Source organism: Sebastes fasciatus, chromosome 5 (genome assembly GCF_043250625.1).
Source record: "Sebastes fasciatus isolate fSebFas1 chromosome 5, fSebFas1.pri, whole genome shotgun sequence".
Lineage (NCBI taxonomy): Eukaryota > Metazoa > Chordata > Actinopteri > Perciformes > Sebastidae > Sebastes > Sebastes fasciatus.
In genome coordinates this window covers 23,479,835-23,496,433 of record NC_133799.1, presented here as the reverse complement: position 1 = coordinate 23,496,433, position 16,599 = coordinate 23,479,835, and the positions used below count along the sequence as shown (strand labels likewise).

General features: G+C 42.1%; 1 protein-coding gene across 3 annotated transcripts in view; it reads right to left on the bottom strand.

The window, feature by feature from the left end:
* The window catches only part of ddr2a (discoidin domain receptor tyrosine kinase 2a), a 54,910-nt gene that overhangs the window by 4,061 nt on the left and 34,250 nt on the right, over positions 1-16,599 (bottom strand). For 2 of the 3 annotated variants that reach the window (XM_074635873.1, XM_074635874.1), the window contains 14 exons: positions 12,094-12,196; positions 11,216-11,447; positions 10,191-10,338; positions 8,863-8,965; positions 7,065-7,248; positions 6,738-6,978; positions 6,448-6,513; positions 5,063-5,199; positions 4,735-4,945; positions 3,342-3,574; positions 2,970-3,097; positions 1,907-2,104; positions 1,562-1,796; positions 523-672 (listed from right to left, as the gene is read on the bottom strand). In XM_074635873.1, coding sequence (XP_074491974.1) covers positions 523-672; positions 1,562-1,796; positions 1,907-2,104; positions 2,970-3,097; positions 3,342-3,574; positions 4,735-4,945; positions 5,063-5,199; positions 6,448-6,513; positions 6,738-6,978; positions 7,065-7,248; positions 8,863-8,965; positions 10,191-10,338; positions 11,216-11,447; positions 12,094-12,196 — 2,369 coding nt within the window. The remainder of the gene's footprint in view (positions 1-522; positions 673-1,561; positions 1,797-1,906; positions 2,105-2,969; positions 3,098-3,341; positions 3,575-4,734; positions 4,946-5,062; positions 5,200-6,447; positions 6,514-6,737; positions 6,979-7,064; positions 7,249-8,862; positions 8,966-10,190; positions 10,339-11,215; positions 11,448-12,093; positions 12,197-16,599) is intronic. The other variant, XM_074635875.1, reaches the window with a different exon arrangement.

The window sequence follows — 16,599 nt, the reverse complement described above, 5'->3', positions numbered from 1 at the left end:
TGAGAAAAAATCAGAGGAGCGGCTCGTCAGTTTAAGGAGAAAAGCTGGTCCACCTCAAGAGAGTCTGAGCCGGATTTACAGATACATCAATTTGGCTCCGGTTTTGAGCGGAGCACAGCCTCGGAGCATTTATTCACCGACAAATAAACTGTACACACATTGTCTGCTACACCTACGTTCACAGCTGTAACGCCACCAACAAACCCACACTCACGGCCGCCACTCACACACGGTCTGTCGGACACTCGCTTAAGTTACGCCGCGCTGACAGACCGTATGTGTGTGGCTACGGGGAGCACGAAGCTCCAGCCAGAGCTGCTAACGTACCACAAACACACACACTGTTTGTCGTTCCTTAAATTAGCGTCCCTAGTCTGCACTCAACAAAATTGAGCCAATCGCAATGCACGACCACAGCTCCAGTTACACTGCGCATGTGTTGTACCCGAAGACCCGTGTCCTAGCCTCCTTCAATAGGCCTTGGTTTTTATATGTGGATGAAATGTTTGTAACGACACTCACCTGTCTTTTCTGGTCCCTGAAAAACTCCCCTGTGTTTTCTATCACCTGCTCATCAGTGAGCTGAGAGTAGGGCTGCTCCTTGCAGAAGTTTAGTATCTCCCACAGCGTCACCCCAAAGGCCCACACATCGCTGGCTGTGGTGAACTTACCCTGCACAACAAAAGATCAAAAGTGATATGTCTGTCAGCTTGGCGAGCTTTTATAGTGTTTGAACCCTCAACTTGGTGTGAGACATTTTAAACTAGATAATTTTATAAGCATGCAACATTTTAAAAACAGGATTAAGAATTGTTTGAGCACTGAATGAAAATTCTTTGGTCGATGTAACTTGAATGTAAAAAGAAATGTATAAAGAAAAGAATACATAAATAAATAAGTTTGGGGAAGTAAATAAGGGGTGAAATGCAAAAGGAAAAATCATGCATGAATAAATAAATGAATAAACAAATGCATAAATACATAAATAGATACAGTACATACATTTAAAAATAAATATAAAATAAATATAAAATAAATACTAAATTAATTAATAAATTAATAAAAATAAATACATAAATAAATAAAAGGGAAATTTGAAAAGAAGAGTAAATAAATAAGGGAATCAATACAAAGATAAATAAATAAAGAAGCAAATTAGAATAAATAGAAATACCAATTTATGTCACATTTTATCGATTAATTAATGGGTATATTCATCTTTAATATTTTTCCTGCATTTAATGACATATTTATTTATTTATCGAGTCATTCATTTATTTATTTATTCATTTATTTATTTATTTTGGCAGGTTCCATCCTCCATACACAAACACACGCATCTTCGCTAAAACTGGATATTTTGATACAGTTTTGCTGTTGTTGAAAGCGACCCCCATTTACTTCACTTCATCAAGACTTTTCTACATTTTTTGATTCTCCGTTCACCGTGGAGGCATGAGAGATATGTTTTCTTCAAGAACTCAAGGAAACACTGGGTGTGTAATTGATCTGTAAATGGTCATTTTGTGGGTGAAGTATTCCTTTAAGTGGCAGTCCTTACCAGCAGGATGCTCTCCCACGACATCCAGCGTATCGGCAGCACCGCTCTGCCCTGGATGCGGTAGTAGTCACCGCTGTACAGGTTTCTGCTCATGCCGAAGTCAGCTATCTTTATCGTGTAGTTTTTGCCCACCAGGCAATTCCGTGTGGCCAAGTCTCGATGGACAAAGTTTAGAGAGGAGAGGTACTTCATCCCCGACGCTATCTGAGCCGCCATGTAGCACAGATTGTTGAAGCTGGAGAGGAGAGGAAAGAAACAGTTTCATGTGAAAGGGGAATAATAAAAAACACAATACACAACACACACACACAAACAGACATACATAAACAGCTGTTGTGCACTCACCTGACAGTAGGTGCATTGCTGAGCAGAGCGAGTTGTCCCTCGGGTTCGTGGCGGGACAGAAACTGGTTGAGATCTCCGTTCTCCATGTACTCTGTGATCATACAGAGAGGGTCGCTGTAGATGCACACAGCGAGCAGGCGAATGATGTTGGGGTCCTTCAAACGTGACATGATCTTTATCTCTTTCAGGAAGTCATTCCTACCAAAACACAAAAAAAGGAAGTGACTGTGATGCTGTTTTCGGCCTCTCAGATGTGGAGATTTCCTGCTCTACTCTGTTTTGTATCGTGTTGAGCTGGGTGTCTTTGGGTTTTGGACTGACAAAGAGGGACATTTGAGGACGTCTCCTTGGGCTTTGAGAGGCTGGCATGGACCTTTTTTCATTGTCTTCTGACATTTCGATGTTTTAACTGAACTGGTTGATTGAAACAATAATTGTCAAACTAATCGATAACGAAAACGATCGTTAGTTGCAACCCTATGTATTTATTTATTATTGCTATTATTATTATCATCTTTTTCTTTCTTTCTTTCTTTTTATGTATCACTATTTTGTATGTATTTATTTCAAATTTATATTTATTATTAATTGATTTTTTATGTATCTACTTTTTTCCCCAATTATCTACTACTATTACTATCACAATTTTTAATTGTCTAATTACTTTTTCTGTATGTGTAAAATTGATTTCTTTCTGTGATTTGTGTGACTCTGGATGAGAGGATTCTACTTTTTTTTATTTATTTATTTTTATATATGTATTATTATTATTTTTATTTTTTATGTATTTATTTCAAATCTATATTTATTATTTAATTTTTTTATGTATCTATTTTTTCTCTAATTATTTACTACTGCTATTACTATCACAATTATTATTTGTCTAATAACTTTTTAGAGGGATATTTTGTATAATGAAAATATACCAATAAAAAGAAGCTGAAAAAAACTGACTTACTTTACAAAGAGACAGATCAGAATTATATAAACTTAACATTTCAAGACTCATTTTCAGTTTCAGGTTCATGCTAAAAATGAGGTATTTGGCGTCCTGAGTCGATACCTTGCATTTTTGTTGGCGTCTGAACGGAGCATCTTCACCGCCACCAAAACTGGCTGGTCCTCGGGGATGTCAAATAAAAACTCTTTATTCATGAACTCCTGCATTCCGTCTGCTTCACACAGGTGCACCTGAGAGGAAGAACAAGTGGAAAGGAGAGTAAGGAGAGGAGGAAGGGAACATTTATAACTTTGCTTGTCATCTAAAGCTGTAAGAAAGCTTGTAGAAGAACGGTGGAGCTGCACACACACACACACACACACACACACACACTCACACACACACACACACACACACACACACACTCACACACACACACACACACACACACACACACACACACACACACACACACACACACACACACACACACACCTCTCCGAACTGTCCCTCTCCCAGCTTCTCTTTGAATGTGAGCATCTTTCGTGGGAACTCCTCCACTGCGACGTCCTTCCCCGACAGCAGGTCCATGGTTAGTGCAGGGATGGCGTACGTGTTGCTTCCGGTCACGCCTTGCAGGTTTACGACGTCGGCCTCTGCGTAGTGAGGGGCGCCATCTTGGACTGTAGCAGTTGTGGTGGATTTAGAAGCTGCTGTGCTGGTAGACGCTGGAACACAATAGTGAAACTGTAACTCTCAATAAGATAAGGGATTGACCATGTTGATTATCACTTTAAACGGATGTGTATACCATAAAACTGCAATTAATAGCCCAGGCTTTTTTTTTGCTTCAATCACTTAACTCAACCGGCGTATATTTGGGACGGGCCTTTAATTCCTTTTGCACAAAACTCATGCTCAGCAAAGATGGGGAATACTATCAAACTGATTATTTAAACCAGTATGAATATTACTTGTATAAAAATTAGGCTATCGAATAACATATCAATTATGAATCATTCATTTGATCTATAGCTCCGCGACAGTAAACAACGCTTGTTTTAGGGCACCGAAATACCAACACAAAACCCGTCAGTGACGAGCCGGCCAAAAATCTGGTCCTCTCTCAAGGTTCCATGGTGGAGAGGAGGTCGTGTTGCTCTGGCTCGATCTATTGGACGTGGAGAGGAGGTTGTGTTGCTCTGGTTCTATCTGTTTGACGTGGAGAGGAGGTTGTGTTGCTCTGGTTCTATCTGTTTGACGTGGAGAGGAGGTTGTGTTGCTCTGGTTCTATCTATTTGGCGTGGAGAGGAGGTTGTGTTGCTCTGGCTCTATCTGTTTGACGTGGAGAGGAGGTTGTGTTGCTCTGGTTCTATCTGTTTGACGTGGAGAGGAGGTTGTGTTGCTCTGGCTTTGTCTGGAGTTTTTCCTTATCCGATGAGAGGGTCGCAAGCAACGCAGCGCTCAGCGTCTCTGACTGTAATTGTCTCAGTCTTCAGTCCAAAAGTCCACATTTATTGAAAAAAGATCGATGTAATCATTTCCAAAATTCCCAAACAAACACTCTGCTTCAATCCATATTTGTTGGCATTTATCTTTTCAAAAACAACATTTTCACTGGTCAAATGGACACAAAGGGAGACACACACCTAACCGGGCGGTCTAGCTGCAATCAACAGCATCATAAATCTGAGTGAATTATACTTTGGTGCTCCTGGTTTACGTAAAATGAACTGGATGATTGAATTGTGGAGAATCTAACTGATCTAACGATGTGTAACATGTCCATGTCCAAAACGAGTAGCTACACTGGGACTAGGCTTCTAATTGGGCCTCGGCTTTTAATTGAAGTTTTACGGTATGTAAGTAGACGTGTGTTTCTACCTACCGGGCTCCTCTGAGCTCTGAGCGAACTCCGGCAGCTTACATATGATGCGTGACGGCTCCTGGTAATCTGGACCGAGGGGGAAGATGCGCTCATAGGTGGAACTAGACTCCTGCTCGCTGGTTGTGCTCGACTGGTTGTGGTTGTAAGCGAACGTCTCACTCTGTATTGACAAACTAGCAGTTAGTTCATCGTCCAGCATCCGGCGAGAGGCCTAGAATGAAGGACGTGGGGGGGTTGAAGGAACAGATCTGATCACCTAACGAATGAAAATGACTCCCACATGCAACACAGGCTGGTATCAGGTTTAACACATCAGTGATGAGCTCACCTTCTCCAACATCTTCTGCCACACCTGCCTCCACAAGATGATGACGATGATGACCACGAGGATGAAGATGATGGCCACTAAACAACCAATCAGAATCCGGGTGTTGCTGTCATCTACTTTGTGGGTGGGGTCATCCTCTGGGGAGGGAGCAGGGAGAGACACCTTTAACTGTATGTATGCATGTGCAGAATAAACCAGTGAGCAAATTCCAGGTCTGAGTAGTGAAGTCAATGCTGAAGTGTCTCAAACTGTCATTCTTTCTAATGTCCAGCAGGGGGCGACTCCTCTGGTTGCTAAAAGAAGTCTGATTGTATAGAAGTCTATGAGAAAATGAGCCTACTTCTCACTTGATTTATTACCTCAGTAAACATTGTAAACATGAGTCTATGGTCTCAATCACTAATTTCAAGTCTTCTTCAATACAGCATGATGTTCATTTAGTACATTATGGTCCCATTTAGAGTCAAATAGACCATAAAGCAGGGGATGCTTTAGGGCGTGGCTACTTTGTGATTGACTACCACGACTATTACTGTGCCAAATGTTAGAGAATTGTGTGTAGTGTTTTGAAAGAAGTGTAGTTTAGAACTGCAATCGGAGTGTAGAGCAGTAAATGTGCTTGTATTTTAGCAGAATTTGGTCCAGGGGGGGGTCGATACATGAGTTACAGGTTGTGGTCATTGTGTCTCAAGTACTGTAGACTGTGAAAAACTATAATTCTGATAAACTGCCTCATGGTTCCCTGCGCAGCTTGCACTTTATCTCATGCCTGTTCTTACTGTTATGACCCTTTTATTGTAGTCTGTACTGTGTGTGTATAGTACCAGCCCTTTTAATGTCTTCAATTGACTTATTCTCTTATTGTGTTCTTTTGTTTTTATGCTCTCTTGTTGCAGAAAAAACATCCACTTGCGAGACAATAAAGGTCTGAACTGAACTGTTTTCATCCGGCTGATACACTGAGAGTATTTTTCTGATGACAGTCACGTCAGTGCTTATTTGTTGCGTCTGCTTATTAACTTCTTTGTCGAATCCTCAGACAAGTTTGCTGACAACGAAAGATGCCATATTGTTATTTGTCATGCATGTCACAAAACATCAGCACCTTGTCTCGTTTACAATGCTTATGCGGTATGACTTTTTGTTCTCAGCATTCATAACCATACAACCATTATGATTAAATTGTTTACTAGAGCACCAAGTTCTTCATAGATCTAACCTCATCATTTTGCTCTCAAAGTGCACCAGATTGATGCATTTAACTTTAATATGTTCAACATTTTCTTCTGAGGGAGCACCCCACCACAGTTTCTCAAAATCCTGTGGAAAACACTGTGTTATGTCATCCAAAGCTGACCGGCGCCGCTGGTGGAGTGATCACTGACCTGGTTGTATGTTGGGTGGCAGTCCGGTCTTGGGTGGAGCCAGCGTTGTGTTGTACATGGCTGTATCTGAAAGGCCAGATGGCACAGAGATGGTCAGAAATTAAATTGTTCATCTTAAATCAGAATGCTTCAAAACGGACTTTAATACAATCATAATAACAAATAATATACTATTATTATACACAGAGTCTCCAAATATTAAATGTTAAAGTGTAAAACCAGATGTATACAATAGTAAAACTACCAGCGATCTTCATTACAGATTACACACACGGTTCTTCAGTCTGTACCTGACTGGAAGGTGATCTCGCTGAACAACATCCAGGCGTCAGCGAAGTAGAACTGGCACTTGATGGCGCTGGCCATGTGATTGGCCAGGTTGACAGTGACAAAGCGGGCGCTGGGATTCTTCTCGTCCTCCACGGGGCTGAAGGAGAGCGGCGTGGCCTCCCAGTCGGCCTCGGAGCGGAAGTAACACACCACCTGGCGGAAGGCCTTGACGTGCAGTGAGTACATGTTGTTGCAGTGGACCTGGACGCAGATTAAAGACGCTTTTAGTGCCGGTGAGAGAAAAAACTGATCACTGGGGGAAAGCTTTGTATCATCAGGAGCCTCACCTTCATGGTGGTGAAGTTGCGTATGCGGTCAAACTCAAACATGATTTCGACATATCCACTGGGGAAGCTCTCATTAGTCCAGCCCACGAAGTCGTACCCGGGCCACACGTTGTAGACGTGACTGTGTGTAAAATCATCCAGGCCACACACTCCGTCAGTCAGCTGGCCCAAACCCTCAGTCATACTGAGAAACAGAGAGAGGCAGACACACAAAGGAACATCATTTATGTCCAAAGTAAAGACTTCTGTTACAGTTTTTTTGCAATTGCCAAAACACAAAAAACTGGTTCTTGTGGCGGAATTATTGAAACCTCAATGTAGCTCTGAAGATACGTTAATTTTTAGCAAGGAAAAACTGGCATGGCCATTTTCAAAGGGGTCCCTTGACCTCTGGCCTCAAGATATATAAATTAAAATGGGTTCTTTGGGTACCCACGAGTCTCCCCTTTACAGACATGCCCACTTTATGATAATCACATGCAGTTTTGACAAAAAGAAAACGTGCAGTTTTTTGAATGCAGTATAAATGTGTTATTTTCACCAATTCTAAAATGATGTGTTTGAATATTTCTGCATACTGGGCTCCAATGAGCCCAACTGTATTCATGTGTGATGATGTTAGTCTCCATAGTAGCCATTTCATTGTATTGAGACCATTTTTTGAAACCCCGACCTCACTGTATAAAATGACCTGTTGTGACCTCTAGGATAATCACAGACTCATGAAACTTTACAGCCACAAACTAGAGACCTAGAGCATTCAGAGGATGGATGGCTTTCCTAGGTACATAGACAATAAGGGGGTTTCTGAGCTTTGTTTCCAGAATATAAGTGCTCGCCATCCAATCGCCGAATAATGGCATTCTTATTTCTGATTTATGACGAGAAAAACTTGACACACAGTGCGTGCTGAGCAGCATCTCAAATTAATATTCAGGTTCCCAGCTTTCAGGTGATGTACACCACATCTATGTGACATATACTGTTGACCTGCTATCTCCCCCTAAAGACCCCTGTACCCCCCTAAAGAAAGACAAAAACAAGTCTATTGTGGGTCTCAAAGGGTTAAAGTCATTGTCTCTGATACTGTTATGAGTATATGAGTATTTAGAATAAACACAATGCGTTTGTGTTCATAGTCTATATTTACAGCATGCTGCATATGAAAAAGCCAAAGACTCTAGATAATAGTGATTTATACTTAGCATCAGTGTGCAGTTGGCATTTATTTGGCGTTTGTGTGTAAAGTTGTGATGCAAAAATAAAAGTTTATATAGTTTTGAATGAAGTGTTTGCTTTGGCAAGAGAAAGTAAAGTTTGGTCAAGGAGGGCCCTAGTTTCAGAAATTGTGTTTTAGTATTTGCAAAAAAACTGTACAAGTTCTTTAACACTAGGTGGCAGCATTGTAAAACCAATTCCTCACTTCAGCTGTTGGCTGTGATCTCGTAATAAAGGCCATTTTCTTTTTCCCTCCACAGAGAGAGAAGGAACTCTGCCTGTGTCATGGAGGACATTATTCACCATGCCTTAACATAAACACCCCTGTCAACAAAAGACTGATTCCGGTTTCTAAACTTCATGGTTGACTCAGTCATTCCTCTGAGTGTGCTGTTGCCTAACTAAGTAAACCACCATGACCCACTCTCACCACCGCCTGTCTGTCTGCTTTCCCCATGGTGACAGGGCAACAACAAGGTGAGGGGGGGAAAAAGCACTGACGCAGGATGAGAGCAATGATGAAGCAGTGTAGTGGTGAGGGGAATAATGAAACACACACAGAAACACATAAAACACATACCTGTGGATGACAGCTCCGTCATAGACCGAGTCGTTGAGATAAGCAGGGTGAGCAGGCATGTTCATCTGTTCTCCTGCTGGAGCGTTGTACGACACAAGACCATCTGTAAAGCAAAGAAAGTTATTTATTTTTTAGATTAAATAACCTCAAAACATTCTCAACTCATGCTGTGCAGAGAAGCATCGCTCAAAGCCACCGAAGTTTGTTTTGAAATTGTAGTTTTAAGACAGCTACCAATATTTACAAAGTTATGCAAAAGGCATGGGTAGACTTTTTCCATTATGCAGAATATGTGATGTTTTCCAACAGTATGAAAGGAGGATCTCAAATTTCACCAGGTTTCCATACTCTTCTTTACTGCTTCATGTATTTTTTCGGATAACTGAGAAAAATCTCCACATATTCTTCAAGCCAGTGCCAAGCTAATCGCCAAAGACTTTGCACTGTTCATCTTATCATGCACCATGTAATCAATTATTGTTCATTTGAAATGAAATTGTAGAAATGGAGTTGACTCTCCTGTTTGAAATACAGTTGTTTTCACAGCAATATAAAATAGATAATAGAGCTAATACAATACATCGTTAAAACTACTACGCTAATCAAAGCAAATATTTAAATAAAAATACAATCTTTTATTTCTCAACTGTGTCTTTTATGTAAATAAACACTATAGATGACAATAACAAAGTACAGTACAGTACTGTGTACAGTACAGTACAGTCAGAGCTGGTTAATGTGGCCCGGGAAAGGGAAGTTTGGGGTCCTCTGCTGGAGCTGTTGCCCCCGCGACCCAACCCCGGTTGAAGATGATTGAGTGATGAGAGATGAGTGACTGATAATGTTTTTTGTGTTACATTGAATGACATCAGATCTAAAATGTTATTCCTTCATTTAACGCATAGATTTCAAAAGTGGCAGATCAAATTTCTGAGTGGCAGGAAGTGAAAGTGAAAAGTTCATTTCAGACCCTTAACCTAGAACGTCATATTTTGAAGCATAGGGCAACTGACCGAGTGGGGGTATTTGATGAGTTGGGAGTGAGAACGTGTTGCAACCATGCATCAAATAAACCTCAGTAAATTTAAAGAGGTTATTCAATATTAAGTCACTGATATGATTATTGTAGTATACATCAGTTTCGTGTCCTGCTTGTATGAAAAGGTGACAGAGAATCAGCTGATCCTTTCTATCTTTATGGGCTCAAAGGTGCAGTTAGGACTGGCGCCTCAGCTCAGCCGTCATCTTTGCTCTCCACTCCTTCCTCGCTCATCCGTCCTTACATATCCTCTCTTTTCTCATCATCATCATCCTCAGCGACATCTTACCCAGCCATTCACAGCCGTAGAGCTCCACTCTCATGCAGACGTTCATGGAGTGGTCTGTGACGGGCATGAAGCGGACGAAGCGAGCGACGACGGGCGGCTCCAGGTCCTTCAGTACGATGTCGTAGGCGTTCCTGTTTCCTTCGATCACCTGCAGGAAAAAAACAAACAGACCTTGACCTTAATGAAGAAGCTCACTAGAGAACGACCCATGACCTCTTTATATCATTTAGAGATAATGAAGAATTCATAAACCTCTATTACGACTATAAACACAGTCATGCCAGGTATAAACTATATCAGGCCGTAAAAGTATGACCTGGAGGCCGATGATGAGTATCAGAAGATTGTTATAAAGGTCAAAATAGATTATAGAGAGGCGAAGTCCCGCCCCTCCCGGGGGACCATCATGGGACCTTATTTCAGAAAAAATATGAACGGTAGTCAACGGAGAGGGACAAATATTTTTTTGATCCCGTTTGAATTGCGCCATGAATCACACATATGATGTTTGTCAATTTAAAAGATAATTTTGCAAGTCAAGAAAGTCTCAGTTTGTTGCAGTTCGTCGTGGGTTTGTCGTGATATCCTTTATCTAGCTAGCTAACTTAGCTATGCTCCATGCAGAAATGTAACGTTATCTTATCTGATGTGTTTTATCCAGAGACTCCTGGTCTTATAATCAGCCGAGAGGAGAAAGATTGAGCGACACCCATAATGGTGTGAGTACATCCCAGTAGGAAACACACAGGCATTGTAGCTTCAGAGAGAGAGACGTCACTTACACGACTTTTGGTGTGTCGTCTTTCTAATTAAGTATTTTCACAGTCTGACATTTCAACAGTTTTACAAAAAACTGAGACTTTCTTGACTTGTAAAATTATCCTTTAACTTGACAAACATCATATGTGTGATTCAAACGGGATCAAAAAAATATTTGTGACTACCGTTCATATTTTTTCCGAAATAAGGTCCCATGATGGTCCCCCGGGAGGGGCGGGACTTCGCCTCTCTATAGGTCGACTTACCTGCTTGCCCTGCCTGTTTCTCCACGAGATCCAGCGGCTTCCATCGCGGCTGTACTTAATCTTGTACATCTGGGAGAACTCATTACCGATGCCTCCCGCGTGACGCCCCTGGGTGCCCACGAGGGTGATGAAGTGGAGCGAGCGCAAGTCAATCTGGAGAAACTCCTTCAGGTTGTCTGGCTCCACTGTTGTCTCTGGACACCACGCGCCGTCGCCCTCCTCAAAGTCCAACCTGGTAGAGACGCAAAGAGAGAGAGAAGGAGAGGGGTGATGGAAAGGATGAATTAACGGTGGGTGGATGTTCATATTAGAATTATAGCAGGAAAGGGAAGAGAAGCCAGGGAGAAGAAAAACTAGGACAGGATGGAGAGGAGAAGGTGAGAGGAAAGCAGAAGTGAGTGCGGTGGTGGATTTCAGTTCTTACAGCCCGTTATAAAAACATCTCGGTGAAAGCCTGCGTCGTAAATTCATCTTAAAAGTGTTCATTTTGGGTAAGGGGCTGGCAGGGGCGACGGGGAGCTGGGCGAGACTGAAAACACAGCCGGGATGGACGGGGGGGAAAGTGTATTACATCATTATCCTCATACTTACTGAAGGCCACCCAAGCTCTTCTACACACACACACACACACACACACACACACACACACACACACACACACACACACACACAAATGCCTCCTTAATCATGTGGCTGTGCGTAGAACTGATACCCCAGTTTGTGGCTTACTACAAATAAACAGGCACCTTGCAGGATAAAGCCACCCACACACACACACACACACACACACTCATTATCAGGGTAAACATACTATGAAGCACGTGTTTGTGTGTGTGTGTGTGTGTGTGTGCGTGAGAGAGAGAAAGAGAGAGACCTACCTCCCATATCTAGCAGCGGTGGATTCAGACCACTGGCTGGAAGCAGAGATGTCCTCGTCCTGTATCTTCCCTCCTGACATGCCCAGAGGATACCGACACACACCTGAGACACAACAACATGCTTGATTAAAAGACCAGAAGAGATAAAGGTCATGAAGGTCAACAGATGAACGTCCACTCAGGGGCAGATTTAGGGAATTGGGGGCCCCAAGAAAGCGCCATCTTGGGTAACACTTTATAATAACCATCATTTATAAATGGTGAATTGATAGTTAATTAAACTTAGTTAATAGTTATTTTACTGATAACAAACAATGAAATTATAATTAATAATGTTTAGTAATTATTAGTGATGCTATAATTTATGTTATTTTATCATTAGTTTGTGTAATATGAAATAATTAGGGCTGTCAAATAACCCACTAACGCAAATTTGTTTTAATGCCACTAATTTCGTTAACGCATTAACACAATTTGCGAATTTTAGGTTGTAACGGGTTCAGTTTTAAAGCTAGAGTGAAGATACTGGTATCATATGAAACTAGAAAACCTAATTTATTGGTACCAACCATGTCGTACTAGCTTGTCGTGAAGGAGGTTAAATAACGCTCCAAACTTACGCTAAATTTTGGCGAGGAAAACCTGGCTTGGCCGTTTTCAAACGGGTCCCTTGACCTCTGACCTCAAGATATGTGAATGAAAATGGGTTCTATGGGTACCCATGAGTCTCCCCTTTGCAGACATGCCCACTTTATGATAATCACATGCAGTTTGGGGCAAGTCATAGTCAAGTCAGCACACTGACACACTGACAGCTGTTGTTGTCTGTTGGGCTGCAGTTTGCCATGTTATGATTTGAGCATATTTTTAATGCTAAATGCAGTACCTGTGAGGGTTTCTGAACAATATCTGTCATTGTTTTGTGTTGTTAATTGATTTCCAGTAATAAATATATACATACATTTGCATAAAGCAGCATATTTGCCCATTCCCATGTTGATAAGAGTATTAAATACTTGACAAATCTCCCTTTAAGGTTCATTTTGAACAGATACAAAATTTGCAATTAATCGCGATTAACTATTGTAATTGATTGAGCCCTAATTTTTACATTCTCTTGAGTTGTTTTTAATAAGACAACTCTCACCTCTGTTTGCTCAAGTCTATAACAGTGCTTCTATTTAAGAAGGATTTTCTAGTTCCACCGCTGGTATTAAAAAGGTTGCCTGGATTATCGTCAGCTCCCCCTCACTTCTCTCAGACCAACCACAGCGCTGGTTGGTGTTGAAAACTCGAAACCGTACTCAAACATTCACCAGACGCTCGCGGCCATTTCTAAGACAGAACTACTTAATTCCCAGCTCCTGTCAAGAAACCTGCAAAATGTGATGGATAGTGCTGGATGAAGGGGTGGGGAGGTGATGTGAGAGGACTGCACACACACACACACACACACACACACACACATATATATCCACACACTCCTTGCACTCAAATTGTGGTTGCTTTATTGAAATAATAAGCTGGATCCATTCAGTGTGTCTGCCAGTCCAAACAGTGCTGGTATCAAGCACATGTACAGGAGTTGGTTACTGTGTGACTGTGTGTGTGTGTGTGTGTGTGTGTGTGTGTGTGTGGTAAAGCTGGCAGGTTTGAGCCCATCACGCCCCCACTGTGCGGTCAATAGAAGCAATATGCCCTCTGCTTCCTGCATGCCCGTCCACCCCCTCATGTCTCCTCTCACTCCTCCTGTGTGGTCTCTCTTTTCTTTTGTCCCGTTCAGTAGGCAAACGGTGATAAAAAGTTAACAGCGCGATTTAGAAAATCTTCATCTCATTAAGACTCAGCTGGCTAGTGGCTAACTGAGCATGACGCAGCCAACATGGTATCTATTAACTTTTACAAGGCTCTGAGTGAATCTACTGATTTCCAAAAGCCAAAAATTAAAGGGGCACTTTTCCATTGTGTGTTATCTACAGAGTTGAGCTGTGTTTTGGTCCAACGTTGACTACGTTTACATGCATGAAATAGTTTGGTTTTTGCCCTTATTCTGAAAAAGATTCCTACTAAGCTGTTTACATGGCTAATGAAAATGAATATTCCACTAAGATACCTGTTTACATGTAGCCGTGCAGAGATGGGACCAAGTCATAAGTTAAGTCTTTGCACTCAAGTCCTAAACTTTTTCTGCCCTACGTTTTGCATACTGCAATTTTTTTTTTGTTGATCACCACATCATTTTTTTACTTGAACGAAATAATCTTTGGTATAAGTTTTTCCAACTGGCGCTATCTCATGGTTCTCTCCTGCAACTTGATTGGATGCTGCCGGATTGGTTCAAACAAAGTGCTTCTGGGGAATTAAATCTGAAGTAGGCGAGATTGGAGCAAATATGATTAAATAGAACGGTCGCTATATCGTGACAGTAGTTCATGAAACAGGTAACATGGAAAAAATCATGTCCCTCTGTGTCCTCCGGTGTCCTACGGTGTCCTCCGGTGTCCTCCGGTGTCCTCCGGTGCTCCTAACGGCATCTGCAAGATTTCACATACCGGAGGAAAACAAGCAGTAAGACCTGATCTGAGGTCCGCTGTCCAGCTGCCGTCTATGAGAGCCGGCTGTCAATCACTCGTGAACTCCGACCAAACGGTCAAACTAGGCAGCGCTGATAGCTCGTGAACTCGGAGCTTTCAGAAACTTCCCACTTACGAGGTTGTGAATACGACATTAGGGGGGCGTTCATATGGACTCATCTTGTTAACACAGTGAAATGCGGTGCTCCCATTGCAATGAATTAAAAAAATAAAAACTGTCAACATCGCGGTTGTGGCGGTTGCTTGCCAATATGCGGTTATTGCGACAGCCCTACTTAGTAGGAATATTGTCTTTTATGGAATAAAGTCAAAAAACAGAATATTATATACATGTAAACATGGTCGGTGATAACTCCGCCTAACAGCATATGACCGCTAGTTGGCCTCATTATGGATGAAAGAGCCTTTGGAAAAACTAGATTTCTGTGTATGTGATAGCGGCTTTCAGTGGAGCTGCAGGCGGAAGTTAAAGGGAGCCTGACCCTGTTAGCCTGGCCTCTTGTCTCACAGAAAAACCTTTGAGAAGATGCCAGCAACAGCAGAGCTCGAGGTTCAAGGCCTTCTCTGTCCCTCTCTCTCCTGCTCTTTCTTTTTCTCTCTCTTCCTCTTTTCTTGATCTCAACCAAATATTTGCTTAAAAGTCAAGATGTGAAAATCCCCTGAAGGTTTGGGACTGACGACCTGATACGCCGCTCACGTGTCTGTGCACACAAAACCAGGCGATCTGTTGATGCAACCACATAAACGCAAGGCAGGCTTCGTCTTGGCAGTGACACGGTGACAGCTTGAAGGAGGCACAAACAAAAACTCTTCCAGATGTCTACATTCGCCTCCTCTGACCTCCTTTCATCTTGTCCTCTCTAACCTTTGTTCAGTGCTGCCCTCTTCACGGCAGTCCTCATCATTTATCCCCAAAATGTTTACTCCCCTCCACTCCTATCCCTCTCCTCGCACCAGATCGCCTTGGCTATAAGCAGAACCACATCAACAAAAAAATCATCTTCTCATATTCTCAGCATATTAGCGGTATCCTTTGGCTGCATCATTACGAAGCCATTTTAATGATAGGTGTGGTGCTCTGAAACCTCACGTATGATAGCTGTAGTAAAACACAAATCGTCAGAACCTGCTTCAAGAGAAACAGCGGAGATCTCCAATAAATGATTTCAAATCAAATCAGGGCTGGATAAGATGACAAAGCAACGTCAATGTTTGAAAATGGGAAAAGCTGGAATGATAATCACTGGCATCAAGTAGCTGAAATGTTGCATCGGTCTTTGGTGCAGCCTGGTCCAGAGGTTATGGGGTTTGAGGTGGTTGTGAGAGCCAGAAGAGCAGCACATGAGCCTCCTTCACACGGAGGTAAGGAGTGTAAACAGACATCGAGACGAAGAAAGAGATGACCACAGTGCAGCAGCATCTCATCTTTTACTCCTACTGCCTCCACAGTGTTTCCATTCAATTGTCAAGCTCATTTTAAAGGACCAATATGTAATGTATTTACGGTATTAAATCATAAAATGACCACGATATGTCATAAGAGATTAAGGAAATATGCTGAATTGAAATACTGGCTTCTCTGACAACAATGATACAACCAGTGTGTTCTCCTTTGAAATTTCCATTACGGTCCGAAATGCCTGTTTTTGTTTTGGCCTGTGTGATCCCGTCCACGGCCCATTTCAACACCCCGTTGCCACATAGGAAACAAATTGGCAGCCATGGAAGCAGGCAAACAAACTGGATCAACGGAGATAATGTCAACGTTAGATTCAACCCGACCTGAAAGGCCTCGGCACATCTCTCTGTGGTCCGTGTGCAGCTGCGTTATCAAGGCAGAGAGTATTTGAGACACAAAGCCGGTGAAGTGATTCAGACTAGAGATGTTCCGATACCATTTTTTCCTTCCCGA